The sequence below is a fragment of the Pollicipes pollicipes genome, unplaced genomic scaffold, assembly GCF_011947565.3.
Source record: "Pollicipes pollicipes isolate AB1234 unplaced genomic scaffold, Ppol_2.1 Scaffold_7231;HRSCAF=8579_pilon_pilon_pilon, whole genome shotgun sequence".
NCBI lineage: Eukaryota > Metazoa > Arthropoda > Thecostraca > Pollicipedomorpha > Pollicipedidae > Pollicipes > Pollicipes pollicipes.
Genome location: NW_023597034.1, coordinates 9,144,036 through 9,170,106, shown reverse-complemented (window position 1 = coordinate 9,170,106; position 26,071 = coordinate 9,144,036). Strand labels below are relative to the sequence as shown.

The window sequence follows — 26,071 nt, the reverse complement described above, 5'->3', positions numbered from 1 at the left end:
TCCGGAGGCCACACCACGGTGCACGGTCACCACACAAGCAGGAAGCAGCGCCGCTACAACCTATTTCGGTTCCGCACGCTGTTACCGCTCCAGCAATCACCCTCCTCTCCCCCATCCCCCTCTCCCACGCTCTTTTCAGCTGTCACAGCCGCCGTTTCAACTCCTGTCGACGTCATCTCCGGCCAGGGCAGGAGTGCGCGGTGCAGCAGGAGTGACACGAGCCAGCAGCAGCTTGCTCAGATTTCTTCACGCGTTTTCCCGAACACGGCGTCGAACCAAGCCGCGCTGCGTCTGAGTGCTGCCGTCGTCGGACCGTCTGTGTCGGACCCGCGACCGGCCTTCCGTCTGGCGGGCTGTGGGCTGTAGGCCGCCTACCGCCAGCTGCCGGAGTCGCCGCATGAGCGACTCATAGGCCGAGCCGGAGCGTCTGCCATGACCGTCACAGGAGACCGCCCGGTACCGGGGGTCGGGTCGCTGCCGCTGCCGCCGCTCCCGACCGTCACAGGAGACCGCCCGGTACCGGGGGTCGGTTCGCTGCCGCTGCCGCCGCTCCCGACCGTCACGGGCGGCAAGCAGCTGACCAGCCGCTGCACCAGGCAGCTGCAGCCGGGCTACTCATCAGGAAGCTGGCGCAACTTGAAAGTGCCCGAGGAGAAAACACGGATCATGAAGGCTGCTGGAGTGTCGGGCGCGAACGTGGCTGGGATGATGGCGTAGTGGCCGGGATGGAGCTCGAGCCGCGCCGCCACCTCTCGGTAGTTGATATACGTCCCCGACGACGCGTCCTCGTAGTGGTACATGAAGTAACGCTTCGGCACGCGCTGGATCGGGTTGTCCACCTGCGGCCAACGGGAGATGAGTGGGGACCAATGGTGATGGTGCCTGGACTGTCGACACCCAGCCGCGTTGAACGGCGTTATAAGCCCCCCCTCCCCCCGCCAGTATTGTGCATGCGACTGCGTGCATCTTTTCGTTGTGAGAACATCTGGATGTTTGGTTACCTCTCAAACGCGACGAAAAGGAAGCGAGTAACACACGAAGATCGGCGTTTCAAAGCGGGTGAAGGGAGCAACCTTGCACCGTTGGGGGCTGCGAGCCTCCACAACAGCTGACCACGAAGTTCACCTTGTACAACAGGAACCCGATCTGCGCCATCTTGATGCCGAACTGGCGCTGTGACCGTCTGTACTCCTGCATCAGCGTGACCAGCACGGGTACCTTGTCGGTGTCTTCGTCATCGTTCTCGTCTGGGCCACAGATAACACAGGTCAAAAGTACGGGAAGGAAGTGCGTCATCGGTGGCTGGCCTCGACTGCCAGACCCTCCGCCGCTACGCACACCGCGTCACAATGACAGCTCCGCGTAGTGTTCGCCGGGCTGTCCACCGAACCAGCGTTCGAAGGTGTCGGGTTCAAAGCAGCACAGCAGTCCCCACTCCTCTGATAAAGCGTTTTTTTTTAAATGCCACGAATCCGAATGCACCGCTGAAACCTACAAAACGCCATCGCGTTAAATTGCCGGCACCAGAAAACGTGCGCCCGTAGCACCCATGGCACCTCGTTGGGCCGACCATCACCACCAACGCTGCACCACGGGGCGTGAACGATCCCCATTTCCGACCGGCTGGCACGTCAGTGGTTGTGTCCACCGGTCGTGGCATCGGGGATCTGGCCTGAGAGTCGACACGAAGAGCGGGCACCACCGAAGCGGTGCTTCGGGCCCCGGCACAGGGGAGATGCTCGGTCACCAGGCGTGTGGTCAGGAGGCCGACCCCGCGTGCGCCTCGACCAATGCTAATCCAATGCCGCACGCTCGTGGGTAATACGACAAAAACATGCGTTAAACCTGGCCTAGAAAGTCAAGAAAATATAAAGATCACAAGATGGACTAAGAGACCTTGCCCTGACCCTTGTCGCTAGATGATTTTTTAAAGAGTTCTCACATTAATCATACTAGGCCACTCCCTTTGCTTTGTTCCTCAGTCGACTCTTGTTGTTCAGAAAACGTGTTACCACACGTCATCCAGACCTGTTAGATCCGGAGAGGGATGTCACTTCTCGAGTCAGGGGGCCAACGGCAAGCGCGTACCGAAAGGCAGCGGGATCGGTGAGCTGACCTGGCGTGGGGTCGATGACCGTGAGCAGGAACTGCGGGTTGGTGGCGAACTTGTCGAAGTTGTTCCTGCTGCCGCCGGCCGTCTCGCCAGGCACCCATTCGCTTCGGATCTGTTGTACCTGGCGCGGCCATGTCCAGATGACGTGAGCGATCAGTGTACACCATAACACGCCAGGAGTACAGACACGCTGTGTGCTTTGATCTTAGAGGGACACACTGTGTAAGTTTATCTTAGAGGAAAATACTGTGAGATTTGATCATCCACGTTTACATGGGGTGTTGAACTGAAATAACTATCTTGAAGACGTTTCGGTGTTGTTCACAATCATGTCCTTCCTAAGACCTAAGCCTGTCCGGTTTTTCAGCTACACGCCAGTAAAAATGGGGAAAGGTATATGGAGGAGAGTATTTCAAAGTCACCTTGGCATTCTCTTCAAAGTCACCTTGGCACCTAACGTCATAACAACGCCATCCAAATCCTGTCATTCCAAAAGCCATGTGGCGATGAAGGTCAAGGAAAATATCATTCTCGAGGCGTTCATGTATGGTGTTCGTGAGTGTCATTTCCGGATATAATGCCCGTCAATTGGCTCTCAATCAATGTTCTGCAATGTACGATGACGTGGTCAAACTAAGACGCATTGAGGAGCGTATTTACTCAACAGGGAATTATGCCCTCTAGTGCAGTATTTTCCACTAAAAGTGTACCAATAGTTACAAGCGATCTTCTTTCATCATATCTCATGCCTGCTTGAATATCTTCAAATGTGAAACATTCCCTCTAATTCGAGCATTTGGCAAGAAGTGTACTGTACTGTACGCACTGTATCGACGAGCACCGAACTGTGCAGGATTAGCGGGTGGGGGGGGGGGGGGGGGCGGAAGGAGGGATAAGCATGCTTGACGGTTAGCGGGCCGACTGGCCTCGCTGAAAACAGCGGCTTAGCCCTGACAAACAGCGGCGGCCGAGCGTATGCTCAGCTTTCCAACAAGGACGGCATGGCGCGGAGACTCAGTCCGGCACCGTCGCCCATGTTCGCTGGGGTGACCTTTGTTCAACGGCATCACTGGTCATTCGTTTCGCCTTAGCACGCAGCAACCGTTATCAAGCTGGGTGGATTGTCAATAGAAATTAAACTTGTAACATAAACAAAACATTCAAGGTAACTAAACTTATACTTCGATTAAACTTAAACTAAGTATTAATTTCATGTCATGCATGAATGTTGCTCCACGCAAGCCTCAATGACAAACGTGCGGCATTCCGCAAAATCTGTTCATTCTGGACCAGACCAAAAGCTCCGCTACACAGTTCGTAGACTTCTAGAAGTACGGCAAAGTCAGCCTGCGCAGCAAGACGAGAAGTTTCACTGTCATCTGCTTCCACCTTCAAAGCGTGCAGCCACAATTCGAATAGTCAATGGCACTGGCCAGTAGTGCGCTTCAGACAGCGTGTCTGTAACAGTGCTGCAGAGGGTCGTCTGTCAGACAGCATCCCTCGGCGAGAGATTTTAGCCTGGAGCATGTATTACAGGCCTCATCTCATGATCTCATGAGAACGCTTCCCCGCGCGTGTGCCGCCGTTGCCGGTGCGATGTTTGGACATGTTTCAGTTCGGCGTTTCATGTGCTATTCTCAAAGCTTGTATGTAAAGGTTGCTTGTAAAAGGCAACGTTTTTAATGTAGGAAGACTCTAAGAGTCATCAAATCAAGCACAGACTATGTCCTGCCCGAGATTCTACAACCGGAAGCCAAAACTGGAGAGTCATGTGTAAATTAATGTCCTCGTATGGGGAAGGGGTCAGATTTTGCAAGACACTTCCGTCCGGATATATTTAAATAAATGCTGGCAGATGCAACTGTGCAAGTTCCGACATTTAGGACCAGTGCAAGATGGACGCACGTTTTGCACCAACGTCTACCAGACAGGTTTTCTGTAACAAAACCTTTCCATGGTACTCCATCTTGTCCTTACTCTGCGTGTGCCGATCCAGGTTAGGTCATTGGAGGCGACATTTTTAACAGTTCGCTGGATATGTTGCCTGTACAGGAAGCTGAGATCTCTACTGACTTTGTATGGGCTTGGTATTATTGATCGGTTCGTAAGGGGTTGACTAGAATGGTCTAAAGTGGAATCAGCCTACTGTCGTGCACAGGTCTCGAGACAAGACATAGGGTGCGTGCGGGGGTGTTCGAGGATATAGCCGAACCGACGCTGCGGTATGACTTGAGCCAAAACAATGCTGAATTTATAAGCGTGAGGAAAGCTTTGGCCTATTGATGTGGAGGAAGTTTCTAAAAATCGTGCCCCTGATACAGGTAGCCTATTGGTACGTTATGTATGTGTCACCACAGAAATATTTCTAGGTGCGTAAGTTACAGCTGTTTTAGGAAAAACACGTCAGGTTTTACGAGTGACTTGGCTCCGCTCACCTGGCCGACGTGATCCACCCTGCCGTCTTTATCGTAGTCGGGTCCAAGGGTGCAGACCGAAACCTCCTCGAACTGCTGGCAGAAGTCAGCGAACTCCATCCAGAACTCGCCGTCTGCTAGCGCGCTGACTCCGAGTCTGTCCCTGGTGGCCGCGTCCACGCCGGACCACCGTTCGTCGCTGTTGGCAGGGCGGGCGGTGTCAGAGAGACGCCGGTGCAGGGCCGGTGGTGACAGAGGGACACCGGCACAGGGCGGGTGATGGCAGAGGAACACCGGTGCAGGGCGGGTGATGACAGAAGGACACCGGTGCCGGGCGGGTGGTGACAGGACACCGGTGCAGGACGGGTGGTGACAGAGGGACACCGGCACAGGGTGGGGGATGACAGAGGGACACCGGTGCAGGGCAGGTGATGACAGAGGGACACCGGTGCCGGGCGGATGGTGACAGAAGGGCACCGGTGCGGGGCCGGTGGTGACAGAGGGGCACCGGTGCAGGGCGGGTGATGACAGAGGGACACCGGTGCAGGGCCGGAAGTGACAGAAGGACACCGGTGCCGTGCGGGCGGCAGCAGAGGGCATGGCCACAGAACGCGTGATGACAGAGAAGCGTCACATCAGATCGGGCGGAGCCAATCACGGATGAAACGCTGGTGAAAAGACGCCCCATCCGTAACGCTGGCGCTGCCGCAACGCGGCCGTTTTGGAGAGAAACCTGTCTTTACACAGGGGCTCGCATCAGAGCAAACGACTCCAGACGGGTCGGCGTCGCAGAAACGCTGGCTTGAAGAGGCCCGCCCCAGAGCAAGGCGGAACACAGTAGTGTCTTTGTCGCAGTGATACTTGCCGGCGAAGACAACAAAAAGACGTCAGGCAGACGACCGACTGACATCAACAGGTCAGGGACGCAAGCCAACAAAGGCGGCAGGGCTGACTATGTTTTGTATCGGACGCACTATTTAGGAAAAATTGTTGGATGTTGACAGGGGATTTCCTGGTGTCGTATAATCTAACGTCCCTCCTCCATCATGCTTCTGCTGCTCCCTCGAACAACTCCAATACAATCGATCGCCAACGACGCCGAGCACATTTCGTCGCGATGCTGCATGCCCTGACTGTCTGGCGGCGTCCTCTTCTGGCCGGACGCCGAGAGGCGATGTCACGTCAGACGGCGCCGCCGGTGAGCTGGCCCCAGTACGGAAGAACTGCGCTGGTACCGGTATCATCGCCGGTGAACTGGCCCCAGTACGGAAGAACGGTGCTGGTACCGGTATGAACGCCAGTGAACTGTTCCCAGAACGGAAGAACTGCGCTGGTACCGGTATCATCGCCGGTGAGCTGGTCCCGGTACGGAAGACCGGCGCTGGTGCCGGTACCAACGCCGGTCCGCTGACGCTGTGCGGACTGACCACTGGCTTCGTGGAGAGGATTTGTGTGACACTCGGTCGTCTTCGAGGACCGCTCGCGAGAGCCCGAGTGACCACTGCCGGCTGGCAGGGTGACCTTTGCATTGACTCTTTTGGCAGGGTGACCTTGACTTTATCGGGTCCTTTCAGCCCACGTCGCACTACTCTGGAAGTCTATTCCAAGATCAAGCCTCGTAGGAAGTCAGCAAAGACCAGCTTGCCGCTGGAGCAGCCGTGCTGATGTTATCATCTCTGCGTATGAAGCCGATTGCGGCTACCGCACATACCACTGAATACCCCCGCGCCTGTGGATGACAGCCAGTGGCGGTGTTCATTAATAACGCCAAAGTGACAGATTTTGTGCGATGCAGCGATGTTCATTGGCGTCACTGTCCACTCCCATGAACGTGAACGCGCACAGCTGATGCAAGGATGCTGCGACACAGAATGTGGTACAAATGCGACCAACCCAGTTGACATTGCCTGGTTCTGAAATTCGCCTGACCATTTTACTCACTTAACGGGAGTGTTTCGCATTTATGCGGGGTGCTGAACTGAAAGAGCCATATTGAAGACCTTTCAGTGTTGTTCAAAACCCTGCCCTTCTTGAGACCCAAATCCCCGTTGTTTCTTAGCTACACGTCCGCAAGAATGGGGAGAGTATTTCGGGGAGACCATTTTAAAGTCATCTTGGCATTCATGACATCATAACAACGTCATTCAAATCCTGTCGTTCGATAAGCCATGCGGTATCAAGGCAATACAAATATAATTGCTTATATGTTCATATCTGGTGTTCATGGCACGATTTTCAACTACCACGGCCGTTAATTGGCTCTCAATAAATGTAGTGTAAGGTGGAATGACATAATCAAACCATGACGGATTGAGCATCGTGTTTACTGAACAGAAAACTGTGCGGTCTAAAGCAGTCTTTTCCACTTATAAAATATACCGATAGTTATAATTTAAATTGTTTCATCAAATCTGATGCCTGGTACAATATCTTCAAATGTGAAACATTCGCTTTAACATATTGCTGAAGACACTGCCTAAGGCTGCATGGGTTCAGTCGCCACGGCAAACGGGGGCGGCGCCACAGATTTTGGGTTGAGGGGCAAAATTTTCCAACTGACTTCCTGGACAGAATGGGGCATCTTCGCAGGTGGACCTGCTGGGCAGTATTGTATGTATTCAGGGGAGGGACCCCGTAGGCACGTGCCCCCTTATCGAATTCTTACAAGCATCAATATTGATGTAAATTAATATCGACAGAACATCCATCGACATCCAGAACGAGTGCCTTTTGATTGATACATGTGTCTTCTTGATCCAGCAAACGGCTTCCAAATCCCAAAACAAGGCTTCCTGTGCCAGAAAATGGTTTTGTGATGCATAGAAGAGCCTCGTGATTCAGAATAGGATCCTTACGATTCATGAAGAGCACCAAATCCAGCAGAGAGCCCCGTTTTCCTAAAACAGGGAATTCTGATCCCGAAATGGGGCCATCTGATACGCAGACCCGCAGCCAGGAGGGTGCACTAGCTACCCGTGCATCCCTGGAATGTGCCCGCCCCCCTCCCCCTGGCCTCGTTCTGAAAACCCCTTGTGCTTAATACATAGAGGTTTCATGAGCATTGGATTGAACCCTCCCTCATGTTGAGACCTGCAACAACCATGGAGGAAAAACGTTGAAATCAACACTTGGCTCATAAGCAGGTCTCCTATTTCAAACGGGGGCCTCCGAGCTTATAACAGGGCTTTCTCGTTCATAAAAGGTGCCTTCTACTTTAAAAAGGGGCTTTCTAGTTTATGGCGGGACCTCCTAGCTCATCACGAGGGCCACATAGTTCATACGGGGGCTTCTTAGTTCAAAACGAGTGCCCCCTAGTTCAAAATGGGCCTCCTAGCTCAAGACGGGGCCCTTCTAATTCACAATAGAGGTCTCCTAGTCCATAAAAGGGGCTTCTAGTTAATGACGGGGCCCCTCAGCTACAAAGAGGACCTCCTAGCTCACAATGGGCGTATCCTAGCTCAAAACGGGACCCCCTAACTCCAAACGGGGTCTCCTAGTTTATAATGGTGACTTCCTAGCTCAAAACAGAGGTCTCCTTGTTCATAACGGAGCCTCCTAGTCAATAACTGGACCTCCTAGTTCATCATGGGCCTTCTTTTTCATCATTGGCATCCTAGTTCATAGCGGTTATCTCCCAAGCCGGTTAAGAGCCTCCTTAACGCCAAATTTTACCTCCTGATCTAGCCAATGGGCTATCCAGCTCATATCGGCGATCTCATGATCCATAAAACGGCCACTTAATACAGAAAAGTCTTTTGAGTCTGATTTTGCACCCTCTAGCTCAGCCAGGAGAGCCTCCTCGATAGGAATTTCGGTGATCCACATGACCATGTGCTTGGCAGGAGAGACCTCCCAAAATGTTGTATGGGGAAAACGTGTATTACCCCTCCCTTCCCGCCCAGCTGCGCCGCCCCTGAAGGCAAAGATAAGCGGGGACCAGCTGACGGTCGCGAAAATCGAACACAGCTCTCCCGCGAGACAGTTACCAATTCAGTGCAACAATGACCACCCCAGTGCCGATCTCCTGCACATGAAGCGTGCAGTTGCTCTTAAACGAGAGTATCTAAAAGACATGCTGGATGGAAATGCAGTTTTTTAATCCCACAGCTCTATGCAACGCAATGGAACAAACGTTCATCTTCTGAGATGTTAAGATTGCAGCTACATCCCCAATTACCAGTAAAGCTGCACCGAATGACGCCCTGAGCCCCGTGCCGCCAAAGCAAAGCGTTCAGCTTTGTTTTCTTCTCAGAATTCCGAAACAGCTCGAGGTCAAGATCACACCAGACAATCAAAGGGGAAACAAGCGAGGTTCTCCTCCGCAAACAGCGAATCAAAAGTGGGAAAGCCTCTCCGTTGTTCACCTTTGAATGCAGGATACCAGGAGAACGCCAATTTCTAAATTGCTGAGCTGGTGCAAGATGATAATAGGAGGCAAGAACGTTTACGCTACCCACTTACCGGGTTTTCGGGTGAGGAGTAATGTTCTATGCATGCTTTTCATGTGGCTCGAAAAACCTCCTGCACAAGGGCTGCCGGGTTGGGCTAGTTTACACGCCTTAGTTTCCATGATAACCAGCCGACAGAGATTGATTACATGCATGCGTTGTATGCAAAAGCCCGTCTCCGGGACTGGTGCAGAACACAGGCCCTGCACTATCTGGTGCGAAAACATTCGCGGGCGTACAAGCGCGGGAGGGGCCGTAGCCCTCCAACTTTTCATGAAAGCTAGCAGTGACCGGTGATGATGCACTAAACTGATTGAAAACTGCGTTTCTGCAGCAATGAAACTGCAGCATTTCTACCCCGCTCCAAAAAAGTTCAAGTCGTTATGACATGTTTGCTGAGCCACGTGTTTACCAACCTTCGCTTTGGATGATGATGGTTACAAAGAACGTTCTCAAATCTGTTTTGACGATTTAGCGTAACGTCAACGGCAAAGGAAACTCTATGGAAGGGGGCTGAAAGAGCTCCGTTCAGATCGTTCTCACCTTCCACGTGCGCAGGCTGGGTTCGGTCCCCGGATGGTGTAAAGACCTCTGGGTGCTTGAGCGGCCCCTCAGTCGAGGACGCTCCATACAGCAGTGTGCGGCGACGCGCGGCCGCGGTGCCTTTTTTTGAAGAAGGAATAGGAGCCCTACGACAGGTAATGCTTCCTGATTTTGGCTGTGAGCAGGCCTCGTGCCAAAATGGAAGATGACCGAGTTTTAAAGACTTGCCAGGTTGCAACAAGCAAAGATAAGAAACATGGGTGCTGCTAAATGCCGAAGCACGGCATTTTCAAGAGCTCGTTGCTGTATACGTTTCTCTAGATGTTATTGTTTATCTAGATGTAACGGCAATACACCAACATGTATCAATCTGCAGTTCTCGAAAGCAATATGTCCGGCGCGTCATGGTCTGGACATGACAGCATGTGGTGGTACCGTGTACGTATGGCATCGTGTGGTGGCGTGAGGTGACGTGCCGCGCCATCAGCCGGGTGGTACCGTTTAGCACCATATAACATGTGTTGATCCGTGGTGTCGCAGCTAGACCCATCTGCCCGACCATGGGTTCCCAGTCCCAGCGACGCTCCACCCACGAGACCATGAGTATCCAGTTCCAGCGCCGGTCTACCCACCGTCTGACCATGGATCTCCAGGTCCAGCGCCGCTGTACCTACCGTCTGACCATGGGTCTCCAGGTCCAGCGTCGCTCTACCCACCTGTCTGACCAAGCGCCGTTCCACTCGACGGCGTCCGCCCAGGGGTTACGGATGCGCACCAGCCTCGGCCGCCCCAGCTGCTGGTGCACGGGCCGTCCGAGCGCCGTCACCGTGTAGGCGTGGCCCTGCACCAGTCCCAGCTCGTCGGCTTTGTTCGCCTGCCGCCAGTCGCCCTGCGGCAGCACCAACCGCCCACAGCTGTTAGCCGTTGCTTGTGGCGCGGTCTGTCGGCCGTGGCACATTATTATCAGCCTCAGCAACGGCTCTGCGGGCTCCCCTCAGCCTCAGCAACGGCACTGCGGGCTCCCTCAGCCCCAGCAACGACACTGCGGACTCCCCTCAACCCCAGCGGCGGCACTGTGGGCTCCTCTCAGCCCGGCGGCGGCACTGTGGGCTTCTCTCAGCCCCAGCGGCGACACTGCGGGCTCCCCTCAACCTTAGCGGCGGTACTGTGGGCTCCTCTCAGCCACAGCGGTGGCACTGCAAGCTCTTCTCAGCCCCAGCAGCGGCACTGCGGACTCCCCTCAACCCCAGCGGCGGCATTGTGGGCTCCTCTCAGCCCCGGCGGCGGCACTGTGGGCTTCTCTCAGCCCCAGCGGCGACGCTGCGGGCTCCCCTCAACCCTAGCGGTGGTACTGTGGGCTCTTCTCAGCCACAGCGGTGGCACTGCAAGCTCTTCTCAGCCCCAGCAGCGGCACTGCGGACTCCCCTCAACCCCAGCGGCGGCACTGTGGGCTCCTCTCAGCCCCGGCGGCGGCATTGTGGGCTCCTCTCAGCCACAGCGGTGGCACTGCAAGCTCTTCTCAGCCCCAGAGGCGGCACTGCGGACTCCCCTCAACCCCAGCGGCGGCACTGTCTCAGCCCCGGAGGAGGCACTGTGGGCTCCTCTCAGCCCCAGCAGCGGCACTTCGCGCTGATCGTCTCTAACCCCGCTGCTGGCCTTTCAAGGTGTGTGGCGTGCATTCACTGAATGCGACTCGCCAGACACAGGTGATACGTCTAGACACTGAGAGCAATGCAACTCCGGATAATCATACAGCGCACAACACTCCGTTTAGGCTTCGAGCGAGGCCGCACCTGGCCTGCGCGGAAGAGCGGCTGCCCAGACACAGGTGATACGTCGAGACACTGAGAGCAATGCAACTCCGGATAATCATACAGCGCACAACACTCCGTTTAGGCTTCGATCGAGGCCGCACCTGGCCTGCGCGGAAGAGCGGCGTCGTGGGGCCGCACGCACCTTTCTGGAGCAGGTGATGAATGCCCCGGCCAGGGTGGACTTGTAGAGGTGACGGAACAGGTACTTCTGGTCGTGTTCGACCAGGTCGAACCGTTCGGCCAGGCCGCCGGTCAGGTCGACCAGCGCGTCCATGGCCTGGCCGCCCTCCAGGGCCTCGTACGAGCCGTGCAGCCTGCCGGTACCAACGCACGCCAGTAGAACACGCCACGTGCACCAGCTGATGGGCCGGCAGTAGAGCGAGTCTTTTTGCTGTTTGCTTGTGGTGGACTGTGCTCGCGTCCAAGGCAACGGCTGCCCTGTCACTGAGTCAATGCGCGCGTGGTGACTGGAAGCAATGGACATGGTAGAAGCATACTTAGTGGGCGGATGTGGTGCGAACGCAGCACGCTATTACACGCTGTTAGACTGAAGGCTTTTGCCAGTGGGCGAGCCTGCACACGTTCGCATTTGAGTTAATGGAGCCTGGGTTCGTCCAAGTTTTGGTGTGGTAGAGGCATTTTTACATTATATATTTTTTGCCGTTTAAATACGCTCAGGTATATCAAGTGCCGTGCGAGAACTCCACGGCAGGGAGTTCCAATAGCAACTGTCCTGCACGGGAACATTTTGTGCGGTTTCCAGGCGGCTGAGTGCGCTTATCTGAATGCTTGCTCCGTCTTATGCGGCCTTCGTCGATCGAGAGATGTCTCGTCTACGTCTGACCACGTGTTTTAAAGCGTTCAGACTATCTTTTTCTGATAGATAAAACGGATAGATAATATAACAAAAATAAATGCATGCTGCGGCAATCGGCTATGAACATGATGCTGCCAAAGGTAAGCGATTCTAGGTGTAAATAGGATGGAGTAGTTATACGCCAGTAACCAAGCGCCTCCGCCTCACAACGCTGACGAAACACATTGAACGATGCTACTCAAAATCTGAGAGATGTTTTCTCAAAGGTGTAATTCCAGGGATTCTGTGCAATTCCAAACCCATACAGGTTTTGATGTGTCATTCCAAGTAAAATAAGTTAAGCTCGATGCGTCGCACTGGCACGTTAGGTTCACAAACATAAAGATCACTTCCGAAGGAAATACTTCTCGGCAGTGAGCGCCCACCTGCACCCGTGCCGAATCGGTGCGCCTCCGCCGCGCCTTTGCGGGCAAGGCAGCCCATTACCAATGGCCGGAAGTGTCCCCCCCCCCCCCCCCCCACCTAAGGCCATCATTAGCTGTGACGACTCAGGCCGACTGCGTCCGGCTGGGCCTGGCCGGTCTTGGTGCTGCTCATTAGCCGTATGTGCGGTGCCGTCCGGCTGGGCCCGGCCGGTCTTGGTGCTGCTCATCAGCCGTATGTGCGGTGCCGTCCGGCTGGGCCCGCCCCGTCTTGGTGCTGCTCATTAGCCGTATGTGCGGTGCCGTCCGGCTGGACCCGCCCCGTCTTGGTGCTGCTCATCAGCCGTATGTGCGGTGCCGTCCGGCTGGGCCCGCCCCGTCTTGGTGCTGCTCATTAGCCATATGTGCGGTGCCGTCCGGCTGGGCCCGCCCCGTCTTGGTGCTGCTCATTAGCCGTATGTGCGGTGCCGTCCGGCTGGGCCCGCCCCGTCTTGGTGCTGCTCATTAGCCGTATGTGCGGTGCCGTCCGGCTGGGCCCGCCCCGTCTTGGTGCTGCTCATTAGCTGTATGTGCGGTGCCGTCCGGCTGGGCCCGGCCCGTCTTGGTGCTGCTCATTAGCCGTATGTGCGGTGCCGTCCGGCTGGGCCCGGCCCGTCTTGGTGCTGCTCATTAGCCGCAGGTACGGTGCCCACGTCGGCAGGGCGGATCGTGTAACATCCGGCGGCTCGCAACGTCGCCCGTCAGGAGGCTTCATCAGGCAGAGGCGTCCGCACGCCGCCCCACTTCAAGGCGTATCAGGGGTACAACTGACGCATGCGCAACATGCGTCATTGTGGCCCATGGGTGAGCTGATCCAGCGCGGCGTGCTGCTCGCTCTACAGTGTGCGGAGAACTCGCGGCGTTGTTTGGTAGTGTTAACTATTCCCTGCTCTTGAAGGGGGGGGGGGGGGGGCAGATGAATTTCGACCAATTCACAGCATCGAACGAACGATGTGGCGCAGCCCCGATTCAGGCGAAACAACAGCTGGCCAAACGTGTGGAGTTTGATACTCAGCTAGCACCTGTAACCTTAAAAGGGCTCTGGGTGTCTGCAAAAGGATGAAGCAGCAGAGCAGTGTCGCAAAATGTGGGTGTGGGTGCTTGACAGCGGAAAACGAGGAAAACTACTCCCAAATACGCCAATAAACGGGTTTCTTCTCGGATTGGGCTCTCGCTTTCTTCCCAAAGATGGAGCTGGGACCCACTTGCGGGGGGGGGGGGGGTGGAGCACCGCACACTAAATGTAAATTTACACCCACGGGGTGAATATTTTTTGTAAGCATACAGCCTTACTTTCACACACATCTACACAGCAAGAGAGCTCAGTAACGGCTAAGAGCAATCGAAGTCCTCACTTGGCATATGCCTTCTCGAGCAGCGCCACCCAGAACTCGTTGGGGTCGAGACACTTGGCGTTGAAGAGGGTGCCGTTCTTGGTGGGCAGCCGGTCATCAATGAACACGTCCACCCAGTCGCCGAAGCGCCAGAAGCTGAAGCGGACGCAGCCGCGGTAGCCGTCGCCGGCCAGCGGCTGGTCCGGAGGCACCACCTGCCTCACAGCCACATGTCGTGAAGTGAACGGTGGGCGGCACATCCAAGTTGCGTTCGACCAGGGTGAAGGGCCAGGGCTATACAGAAGTTTGCGCAGTGGTGACAAAGGTTGGTACGCGCTTTATCACAGTGTGAACACAGCTCATATCAATACGTGTTAGGTAAGGCATCGTTTGCGCTGTAGCGAGCCACCTGTGTCGCGCTGCTAGAGAGGCCCGCAGACGTGAACAGGCGGCTCGAGCCACCTGTGTCGCGCTGCTAGAGACGTTCGCAGACGTGAACAGGCGGCTCGAGCCACCTGTGTCGCGCTGCTAGAGACGTTCGCAGACGTGAACAGGTGGCTCGAGCCACCTGTGTCGCGCTGCTAGAGACGTTCGCAGACGTGAACAGGCGGCTCGAGCCACCTGTGTCGCGCTGCTAGAGACGTTCGCAGACGTGATCAGGTGGCTCGAGCCACCTGTGTCGCGCTGCTAGAGACGTTCGCAGACGTGAACAGGTGGCTCGAGCCACCTGTGCCGCGCTGCTAGAGAGGCCCGCAGACGTGACCAGGTTCCTGCAGCTCGGGATGTCGGCCGTGCGACGGCGTCGTCGTTATCAGCCACCGAAACCTCTGCAGTCGCGATAGCATTTATTTCCCGCAGCGAAGGCGTGCTCCTGACGTCTTTGTGCCCATTTTCAGCCGATTCAGTGCATCTCTTTATCAAGAAACTGATTGGGCGTTTACTGACGTTACATGGAGTAACTAAACTACTGAAAACCAGAAGCCCCTTTTCGTAGCACCATTTCAATTGCAGCGCAGCGTTCCTTTGCTTGTTGGAGTCGAACTTCATCCAACGGGTGCATGCGCTGTGTGCATTAATATCGACTGCCACAAGTATACGTTGCCGGCCCAATGACAATAACAGCCTGGTTAATAACTAAATGGGCATCGCATTCACTTGGAATGGTTTAGCAGAGGCCAAGCGCCGTTTAGAGCGGCAATTTCACTATCCAGATGAGGAGTGGGCGAGGGATTGCCCAAAAGCATTTCCTCAAAAAGGTCAGTCATTAGTGACGTTAGCCGACATAACCGGAGGGTGCTTGGAATAAGATGGCAAAGGAGACGGGGTTCCTGGTTGGCGCTGGCCTCATAAGCATACCTTTGGTTTATGAAGTGCGGGGGATGTTCAAACCGGTTGTGTGATTTGGATTTACGGAAAGCAACTAAAAGCACAATGAAAGACAAAATAATCTATCCTGATGTTAAATCTACGCGGCTGGTTACAAACTGGGATGGGGGTAGTAATAGGGTACAAGGATTTCGCCCCCAACTGTACCAAAACCCATCTCTGTACTGTACCACTAGTATGACAAAAACACCCACAAAGAAAGACAGCTTTACGAGAAAACAAGGTGATGCCTCGCTTTGATTGCGGTGCTGAAGAACAGGTAGCAGCGACAGGGGCGCTTATATCTTCCTTTTTGCGTATGTTTTTGGGCCTAGGATGGGGCTCAAACCACCTAATTGAGAAGCTTTGAGGAAAAACTGGATCAAAAAGATAAAACCCGACCAAATAGCAGCACACACAATTTGTCGGGTGCACACAAGAAGTTTCTGTGTGCCGTAACATCCCAATCACTGTCAAAAGCACAGACGACGGATTTTTTAAAAAGTTCAAGCGGCTCATCACTCAGCAGTGCGTCTTTTCTAATCACGGCGAGCGCAGTAAAACCGAACTACCACGACTGCAGGGCGGTTAAAGGCTGTTGTGGTACCCGTCCACTAACCCGCTCTATCAGCTTGGGCTCCTTGGCGATGGCGCAGCAGGAAGAGAGGAACCAGCAGTCGCCGAGGACGCCCTGAACGACGTCTCGGCGGCTTATCCCCTCCACGAACAACTGGGGCTGCTCCGACAGCTCCTGTAACAGCCGGTCCAGCGCCATTTAGGTCCTGAGCACCTCGGACCATCCGGTGACAGCTGCCCCGACAGCTCCTGTGACAGCCGGTCCAGCGCCATTTAGGTCCTGAGCACCTCGGACCATCCGGTGACAGCTGCCCCGACAGCTCCTGTGACAGCCGGTCCAGCGTCATTTAGGTCCTGAGCACCTCGGACCATCCGGTGACAGCTGCCCCGACAGCTCCTGTAACAGACCCTAGTCAATTCCATCGCCTATCCTCAACACTCCCGACTGTTGTGGGATCCAGTCGATACATGTGACGCATTGCTGCGGCCCTACCAACAGAGTGAGTGAGGCTCCAGCGACCCCGCAAGGTCGCCCAGGTCCAGGTCGCCATATCGACTGGGTCCACCTCACACCGGCGTCATGCACCATGGTACTCTGCGAGCCTGCACGAAGGAATTAGCTAAGTCGGCTAGCAGACGTGTCAGTGAAAATAATCATGTTACGTGACATCGCAATCACATTTACCCAACGGGAAAACCCACTCAGGTAATGCATAATGGCGGTCCCTCCTTTCTTTGATTTATCAAGACTTCAGGCTGCTACATTAGGCCTGCCCGTTAGTGACTTTTGGCTGCAAGTTATGGTTTCCGATTGGTCATCGATTCCATTTTGCAGCGCTGCTTCCGAACATTGCCCGTAAAAGTGTGAAATCTTATAAATAACTTCCACGCACGACTCGTTTGGAAAAGTGTCCATTCTAACGTGATTTGGGGTTTCGAGTACCGCTTAAAAATAATTCAAGAAGACATTAAACGCAACTTTGGACGCTAGCAACGAATCAATAGAATCCGTTTGGTATAAAAAACAATGCTCGTTTGCCATCTCATTTGTAATGTTGCTTCAACAGAGGTGTCCGGGCGGTAGAAGACAGAGAATAATAGTTTGGAATTTTTCCGACAGGTGCAGCTGGCCAGCGGCAACTGTCTGGTCGACCATCGACCGGGGTTCATTCGTGATTTATGGCTAGCAGCAACAAAAAGTGGTTTAAAAATGCAACAAGCATGGTTTTCGTTTCGTGTGGGCCCCGTTGTTGGTGGTAAATCTTTTGTAGACCTTAAACCTTATGGCGAGATGTGGGTACTATGCTATGCCATCTATAGCCATAGCTGTGGGTCAGGCTGCATTGGCTGCCGGTTTAGTTGCAGTGATTGCACGGCGTGTCAACGTGTGGGATATTCCCGTTGGGGATCGGTCCCACCGCTGCGATGAGGCAACTCTTGTGAAAGTTTTGTATAAGGTTTCGCCAAAATACATGGGATAGGTTAGGGATCCCTGGGGGACTAGGCTGTACCGGTTTTTGTTTTTTGCTGGGGTCAAAGCTGAGCAGCCGCACATAATTTTTCAATCATTCGAGTCATTCAGCCACCATCAGACCACAATAATTTCATTCATTTTTCAGCCACTCGAGCCGGCCTAGACCCATGGGCGCGATAGTGCTGTCAGAATGTTGTCCATTGTTTAGACTGTCGCCAACTTATGTTGGCGCCCGCGGCGGCTGCTGCTGCCTCCGTTGGGAAGGGTTTATGGCGCGGCCTTTACGGAGTGTGACTGGGCACACCCGTATTCAGAGCCGCAATTCCGGAACTGCCGGAGATGACTACTATCCTTATCCCTCCCATGGGGCATATCACTTGAGTGGCCCCCTCTGCAGCCGGCGCGCAGCCATCACCTCTGCTCTGTGCTGAGTGGTTGACTGCCTGATGTTTGCAAACTCCTGATGGTTCCGGCCGGTGGCACTGACGGCGGTCCTGATCAGGGCGACGATCAGGGCGGTGGCCTCCGCCCTGGCCCGGCTGCTGCCGGTCGGCGGCGGCGGCCTCCGCCCTGGCCCGGCTGCTACCGGTCGGCGGCGGCGGCCTCCGCCCTGGCCCGGCCGCTGCCGGTCGGCGGCGGCGGCCTCCGCCCTGGCCCGGCTGCTACTAGTCGGCGGCGGCCTCCGCCCTGGCCCGGCTGCTGCCAGTCGGCGGCGGCGGCCTCCGCCCTGGTCCGGCTGCTACCGGTCGGCGGCGGCGGCCTCCGCCCTGGCCCGGCTGCTACCAGTCGGCGGCGGCGGCGTCCGCCCTGGCCCGGCTGCTGCCGGTCGGCGGCGGCGGCCTCCGCCCTGGCCCGGCTGCTACTAGTCGGCGGCGGCCTCCGCCCTGGCCCGGCTGCTACCAGTCGGTGGCGGCGGCCTCCCCCCTGGCCCGGCCGCTGCCGGTCGACGGCGGGCGCCGCCCTCATCACAGACTGTGACTTGATCATTAGAGTGCTCGGTCACGTGTTTGTGGACCGGCACCTCTGCTTAATGGCATGCGGAGCAGGTGGGACGCCTGTTACAGTACTAATTACCGCATGTTATGCCCCACCATCACACCAAGGCGTAATATAAAACTTCTGGTACTGCCTGTCTCAGGCATGAATTTGTCCAACGAGCATTCACTTTCCCCGTCTTCAACGCAACCGGCTTGATATTTCCGTATTATCCTGACGAGTACAGATAATGTGAAGGTATCTCATGAAACGCCCGAACGAAAGGCTGACTGAACCTAGCATGAGGAATTTTGTATGACCGCTTCATGTTTGATCTTCGATTCAATTCGATCATGGCAATTTATTGATATCTCGCCTGATAGGCTAAAACTAATCGCACTAATTCCTCAGACGTCGACCGCATGGTTCTCATATGGTTGGCTCGTATGGTTCTCAGTGGCTCCAATCTCACGATTCGTTGCTCAAGCTTTAGGGTACATACATATCCCTCATGGATGTGTGTCTATGCCGGTGTACACAGCCATGCCCGAGCAGTTCGAATAGCCGACCCACGCATCTGGTACACTCTGGATTTGAATCCGGAGGCGTCTGGCTGCTTGACCTGGCAAATGCCAGTTGACAGGAGATGAAGGGTCTCCACGATTATACGCCGATAACGTGTCAAAGCATTGGATGACGCGTACAAGGTTCTCCCGGACAGGTGCAGGCAAAGTTTGCCGTCGCACTGTGCGAAACGGAAGTCTCAAACATCAATATCTCTTCAAACTGTTCGGACTAAGTTAAAAGAGCAGGATGATCTAGTTTCAAAAAACACTGATGTATTTCGTGGCTCAGCACAAACAGTATTTAGAGACAGTAATGGAGGGAAGCATTCAGCATCTATGTGCATAATGTTCCCCCGCAAATACACTTAACAACTTATGCATTTGATTTTGTTTTAGAATCAGTATACACAAACCATTATCAGGGCATGATCGGACATTTATTCCCAATAAAAAAGAACCGTGTGCCCGAAATATGGACACAAGTCGCTAGACGCGGCTCATGCTTCTGAAACAAAAATATAGATACTGTAACCACAACCTTTCAGATATCGGACTGCCGGACATCTGATACTGCCTTTTCAAAGTTTCCTTTGTGATTCCACCGTGCTGCTTGTTGCTTATTGACGTCAATTTGCAAATCATCGAACTCATCCTATTGTTTATCGCTTTTCTGAAGTTGTTGCCTTCATGTTGTGTTTGCACACATTTAGTTGTTTGCACACAGTTTTCACACACGACAGTTGCACAATAAATCGTTTTATGTTCTCCAGCTTTAACTACTTCGAATGATAAGACACAGTTCCGCTTTGTCCAATAACTCGAAAAATGTAATGTGCTCGATCATATAGCTACACCATCCTGCTGGTAGTCTGGGTTCTCATGTTAAGCGGTCAATCATATCATGCAGGAGACCAATGGAGGACAATCGTTTCCTGCACGATAAGGCTCCTCCATCCGGCAGATGGTCTGGATCAGTTCTACTATACAGCTACAAAAACAGCCCTTAAGTGCATAACATGAACGTTTTCACCCAGTTTTAGGGAATGCAACTAGAGCTTCTCAATTATTTTACTGAATTCAGATAGCAAATCGGACGATCAAATCTTCGGTTAAATCCAATCAGGTCAGTTCCAATCAGGTTAAAGTCACAGCAAACGAATGTCGGCCAACATTCCATTCATTCAATTCTCGCTCTATGATGACGACCATGCTGGATAATGCAACATCAAGAAAAATCGAGCTCATTTTCAAGATATCATTGTTGACCTAAGCCTGTAGCGCATTTCGTATTTTGGTTCATGTTGTCACCGATGGCGTTTCTTTTTGCTTGGTTACACTTATCGTCATTATTGTTTTGATGTGCACCTGCCATATGATTATCGATATGATTAAGTACTAGAACACCACGCTCGATATCGTAAATTATGGACGGCATAAGAACTACTTTTCTGAACTCAGCTAACTTAACTCTTGCCATGCATTAACGTAGATATTACGCTTCGTGTTAACACGCGCTCAGGTGGGGGTCAAATTGGCCCCAAAGTTTTTGCGTAATGGTTTCCGGACGGCGTGGGGTAGCCGCGCCATATTTTGCATAGGTGTAGACAATTAAATAGGAAATCGTCTGACATGAAAATTTAAATGTGTAAGGTCGCCGACCTACGGTAGGTCAAATTTAGGCCATGCTTTCAGGGGAAGCAATTTCTAGGGAAACGTTCAATCTGATCCAACAACGGAGCGTTAGACCTGATATACTTTCTTGGGCAACACAACAATTGAATGAACAAATTGCATTGACTTAAGGTCGAGTATGAAGGTCAGACCAAGGTAAAAGCCAACCTGTTTTATTAGTCCAGGGCCTTCTGTATGAGATAGCTGCTGGCGCCCGTTTCCAATTCACCAATAACAGGAACCGCATTATTCAGCTTCCATCGACCTTTTATGGGTCAAAATAGATCACTGACCTAAAAAGACCCAGGTCAAAAACTTTTTTTTAGGAACATACTGCCTAGCATAACTTTTGACGCCTGTTCAAATGCAAAACTCAAAGAAGTCTGGTATGATTTTCGGCACCATGAGCTTCAAAAGGTCAAAAAGGTCTCTGACCTAAAATGAGCCTGCGACCTTTTGCCTAGAGCAGTTATCGAAACTCGAGGGCCTTTTGAAGACCAGCCTGGAATTTGACCTCGTTTGACCTTATTTGATCCAAAGGTCATCATCTAGGAATCTTAACCTTTGACCTAAATGAGTTCACGTACAGCTCAACGCACCCTGTGAATCTGGTGTCTCCAGCTCTCTTAGTTCTTGAAATCTCAGGGGGTCAAATTGGCCCCCACCCGAGCGAAAGGTATCCAACCCGCTACCCGGGCGCGTGTTAAGGAAAGGTGAGTGGGTCGTAGCCCGTCCCGCCCCTGCTCTGACACCTTGTGTTCATCGGTGACGGTGCCCCTCCCCCTCTCCGACTGTGCCACGGCGCCGGCGGTCCGACGAATGCGTCGAATGCTCCAGGTCATGGCTGCTGTGCCGGGTCATACTCACAAACGGTCGCTTCCAGGAGACGTTCTCGCTGGTTCGCCCGCTGAAGTACAGGCTGGTGTCACTCGGAGGGAACTCCGAGTCCTCGAACAGATCTCCGTCGGACAGGGAGTCCAGCAGCCTCGGCACGTCCCCGACATTCTGAAGCGCCGACCACATGTGTACGCTTTTGGCCTGTCCCGGCATGCAGGCCGTTTTATCGCCTGCTCAGAACGTTCCGAAGGACGCTGAGCACATGCACACGATGCCCAGGGAAGACAAAGGTACATCACGAAAAATAGAAAACAGATCTGAACGCTCTGAAAATACTACCCACCAGACTGTCTAAGCAAGGCAACTTGCCTCTATTACCAGCTATCTGTCTGGCACGGTAGCGGCGGTGTCGGCAAAGCGCACACAAAGGCACAACATGGTCGGGCGCGTCCCACCCGGGCCGCCTTACGTTGAGGCCCAGGGTGCCACCGTCGAACTCCGCCTCGGGCTGCTCGTACTCGCCCTCCTCGCCCGTCTTCGGCCGCTGCTGACAGCTATCCTGGCACTGCACCTGCAAGTGCGCCACGTGACGTCAGGGCTGCGTCAGACAACGCCGCACCTCGACAGAAAATACAGGGAAAGCAAAGTCTTGAAAACCGCCCGTTAGCCCCGTACGACGTGAGATCAAATGATTAGGCAGAGGCTACAAACGGAAATGCGGCAAATGCCACAAAAATACAACCTTGTTATCACTTTTACCACAGCCCGCCAGGACTTCCCCGCCATGTGTTTTGAAACGGCGGCGGTTATCTAATTAATGCAGTGGTTGCCGGGACGGCCGCTGCGTCAGAGCGCGAGTGTTGATGCGGCGTCAATGTCGGCCGCGGCAGCCAGATCGATGTGGTCCGCGTCACCGGCGCGGCTGGGCACCACGACGGCCGCCGCCGCAAAGTCGGCACATTCATCACGGTGACACATCGGAGCGGCAGCCTATACGCTGGCGTCATGACCTTACCGGTATGCACCTGCGCCAGGGCTCATTTGGTTTGGGCAGGCGACAGGTTGAGCCAGAGCGGGGGGGGGGGGGGGGGCGAGAGGGGCGAAAGCAATGCCTGTAGATGTGGTTGAACGAGCCAGAGACACAGCCAGGCTATTTGCCATGTTATACATATTTGCAGTACAAGGAAACAAACCACACACAGGAGGAGCGTATCGCGAATAAGAAACACAGTAGAGTGTACGAGGTATGTGCGTACGCATGGGCGCCTTCTCTTCTATCCGTGAAAGGGCTCAGCAAGCATTCTCTGCGTGCATCGAGCGTTCCATGCATGCTGGTGATGGCGCCTGCCAGATATGATGCGTACCTCCAGCGGCCAGTGCGCCAGCTGCTTTTGTTGGCAGAGTTGTCTCCCTGGCGCGTACACCATTCATTTTTTTTCGGTTTATTGGGTCTCCGACGATAGGTCTACAGGGAGTGTTCCAATATTCCCTGGAGCTCCCTCAAGTGAAGAACTGCTGGTCCGAGCGACAGAACGCCCCATACCGTACGACAATGGGCTGTCGGCGTCGCCCAACACTTGCCTGCGTATATGTTACTATGCAGTATACTGTACGCATCGTACCTGTTTGTTGAATGGCACGCAGAGTCTGGCTTTTAGTTATTTCTTTGAGCTTGGCATGTTAACTGACCATGTGCGGGTCATTCTGTGGAGAGTCTGCCTACCTTCAGGGTAACCCCTGTTAACCCGTCAAACGTTCGCCTTCTGTGTGCTGGCACGCCTGGATAACGTATTGAGTTTGACAGTAGTTATTTGGCGGCAGGGCTTGCGTCGTTGCGAAGGACGTTTGTTGGATTGGTAGGTGTGAGCGCACAGGGTTGCGACGAGCTGGGTGCGCATCTACCCCTGCGTCGATCATCTGCCGTCGTTTGCTTGAAGCGGGCGTTGTTCACCGGGAGCTCTCACTCAGTAGTTACCCGCTGTGATACATAGCAGGTGACGCGATGTCTCCAGGCGTTTGGTGATTTTGATACCACAGAAGTCTCTGAGCCGGCCTGGTCTGCTTCAGCCTGGCTCCCTACCGTTGATTTCTGTTTCAGCCTGGCTCCCTACCGTTGATTTCTGCTTCAGCTTGGCCCCTTACCGTTGATTTCTGCTTCGGCCTGGCCCCCTACCGTTGACTTTTGTCGTCTATGGGTGCCGCCGGCCATGTGCCGGCAGTGACGGGTCGTACTGCCAGGGGTGACGACTGCGCGACCGCATGCTCGCGGCGCGGCACACCCTAGTACACAAACGGCGCTCTGCTCTCCAGCGGCCACGCCGATGGCTCAAAACTCTGTAATGTGGAACTGTGACTTGTCGTTGTATAGAATCCTGCCACTCCTCCAGTGCGGACCAAATGGCTGTGGTGTTAAGCAGCGGGCCGTGAAGACAGTGTTAATACTTTCACGTGTGGGAGTGCGCATACACGCACGGCAAACCCAATCCAACTGTAGTACGATGGGGAGTGATTCCTACACGACGCTGTCGCTTCAAACGCCACGAGGTGGACAAATCATGACACATGCAACCTGCCAAGCGGATGGCCATGATCCATCTGAGTCCAAAGTGACAACACCAACACGGATCAAACGGGTAACGATTGCCATACAAAGCGCTGTGGGTAAATACGTTTTGAACAGTGTTCGCAACTAGCTGAAACCGCTCTAATTGAGCAAAACTAGTGAAGCATTTCCCTTGATGTGATGATGTTTTATGTAGTGAGCGTGGTATAATGCATATATATATATATATATATATATATATATATATATATATATGTCACACGCTCATGCCCCCTCCCCTCAAGCAGCTGCCGTCAAGCGGCTGCAGGTGCCGCGTGTTCGCACTAAGTTTGAGCGCAGCTTGTTCATGTTTTGGGCATCTAGTGAATGGAGCTCGTGGTTCGCAGACCCGCAGGTGTCAGCGGTCGCGAGCCAGGCGACATTTAGGACCATTCCGACCTCCTATTTGTCAAGTGGACGAGCACGTGTTGTCGTGTAGTGTGCCGCCTTCATCTGCGTTGTCTGCTTTATCTTCTGTAACTACTGTATGTACATCGACATGGAAGCTAGGAAATCCACTTTGTGGAAGCCCCTGAATACAAATCTACCTGTACGGGTAGTCATGTCATGACGTCATGTGACGCTAGTCATGACGTGAAATGCGATAATCGTCGGAGGCAGAATGATGGGATAACTCAGCAGAGTTCACCGTACTGCCCGTCGGCTGACATTCTCGTGAGCGCAACCAGTAAAGGAGCCATAGCAGCCTGCTGGTCCCCATTACTCCGCCGAACCCAGCCATCCTCTTCACCAGTTGCGATTCCGTCCCCATTCACACTTTGGTCCGGCACACAACTAGCACCGTATCCAACTTTGACCAGCCAGGTGTCCTGCCGTTCCCAGTTCTATTCGGTGTGATCGGTACCAGCCGCCCTTCCGTCCCCAGCTGGAGCTGTCCCCAGCCGCCCTTCCGTCCCCAGCTGGAGCCGCCCCGACCGCCCTTCCGTCCCCAGGTGGAACTGCCCCCAGCGCCCCTTCCATCCTCGGCTGGAGTCGCCCCAAGATGCTCTTCAGTCTCCAGCTAGGGGGCCGCCCCAAGCCGTTCTTCCGTCCTCAACTGGAGTCGCCCCCAGCCGCCCGTCCCCAGCCGGGGCTGCCCCAGTTACCCGCGGTCGGCCGCCGGCTCCGTCGTCCTCCACCACAGTGCTGGCCGGTGAGACGGTGATGCGGAACTTCTGCTTGTTTGGCAGCGTGATGCGGTCGTCGTACACCTGCGGGGCGCGCCGGCCGGTGCCAGTCACACACGCAGCGGCCCGGCACAGTGAGCAAACGCGCGGGCGCCGGCGCATGCAGCGGCCGCAAGCCCCGCAGGCGGAGGCGGCCGGCCGAGGGCTACAGGGCAGGGGCAGAACCGGGACGACACTCCACGGTGGGCCAAACGAAGCGATCTCTGGGTGGCGGCAAGCAAAAATGGCCACAAACAAAACGCGGTGCGGCATACTGCATCGGGTGATGAAGCCTCAGCGTCTGGGGGCGGTGCCGGCGCGGCAGACCCACCTTCTTGGACGTGTCGTCCTCAGAGACGCCGCCGTTGACGTCGCCCACCACCGGCGACGACGCGGAGCTCTGCCCGCAGCCCATGGTGGCGGCCGGCGGCTCCCCGCCCGGGCGCACACGGCCCGGCGGCACGTGCGCTCTGTCCGGCGGCGCGAGCGCCCTGTCCGGCGGCTCGTGCGCTCCGTCCGGCGGCGCGAGCTCGCCGACCGGCGACGCGAGCTAGCCGTCCGGAGGCGCGAGCTAGCTGTCCGGCGACACCAGCCGACAGGTCGTCCACAGCGACGCGCAGGGCGGGACTGCGGGTGCGCGATCCGACCGCCTACGCCCACCGGCCGCCGCGCTCTAGGCCGGCCTGGCACGCCTGGACGGGGCATCGATCGACCGGCGTGCGCGCGCGCGCGCGCCTCCCTGAGTGTACGGGCCATGTCGCCATGGCTGCTCGGTGGACAATGCCGCGCCATTGGCGTCGGAATCGACGGTCAATGTCACGCCGGTCAGCGCCGCGCCGCCGGTCGCGATCGCGACGGCGTCACGTCACGGGCCGGTGAACCGATGGCCGGTCTC

At 54.8% G+C, this 26,071-nt stretch overlaps 1 protein-coding gene across 1 annotated transcript; it reads right to left on the bottom strand.

The window, feature by feature from the left end:
* Window positions 1–25,614, bottom strand: LOC119110693 (calpain-A). The gene is made up of 12 exons (XM_037234595.1): window positions 25,508–25,614; window positions 25,117–25,221; window positions 21,878–21,979; window positions 21,439–21,576; window positions 15,929–16,060; window positions 13,966–14,159; window positions 11,475–11,646; window positions 10,235–10,407; window positions 4,549–4,726; window positions 2,117–2,234; window positions 1,126–1,247; window positions 1–839 (listed from the first exon to the last, which is right to left on the bottom strand). The coding sequence occupies exons 1-12, from the start codon at window positions 25,589–25,591 to the stop codon at window positions 612–614; spliced, it is 1,746 nt and encodes a 581-aa protein (XP_037090490.1). The 5' UTR covers window positions 25,592–25,614; the 3' UTR covers window positions 1–611.
* Window positions 25,615–26,071: the final 457 nt, after the last annotated feature.

Coding starts and splice junctions, on each gene's coding strand:
- LOC119110693 (XM_037234595.1), bottom strand. CDS start 25,591: ATGGGCTGCGGGCAGAGCTCCGCGTCGTCGCCGGTGGTGGGCGACGTC. Junction 2,235..4,548: donor GGGTGGATCACGTCGGCCAG/GTGAGCGGAGCC, acceptor TGGCCGCGCCAG/GTACAACAGATCCGAAGCGA. Junction 1,248..2,116: donor GGTCATCGACCCCACGCCAG/GTCAGCTCACCG, acceptor TCTGTGGCCCAG/ACGAGAACGATGACGAAGAC.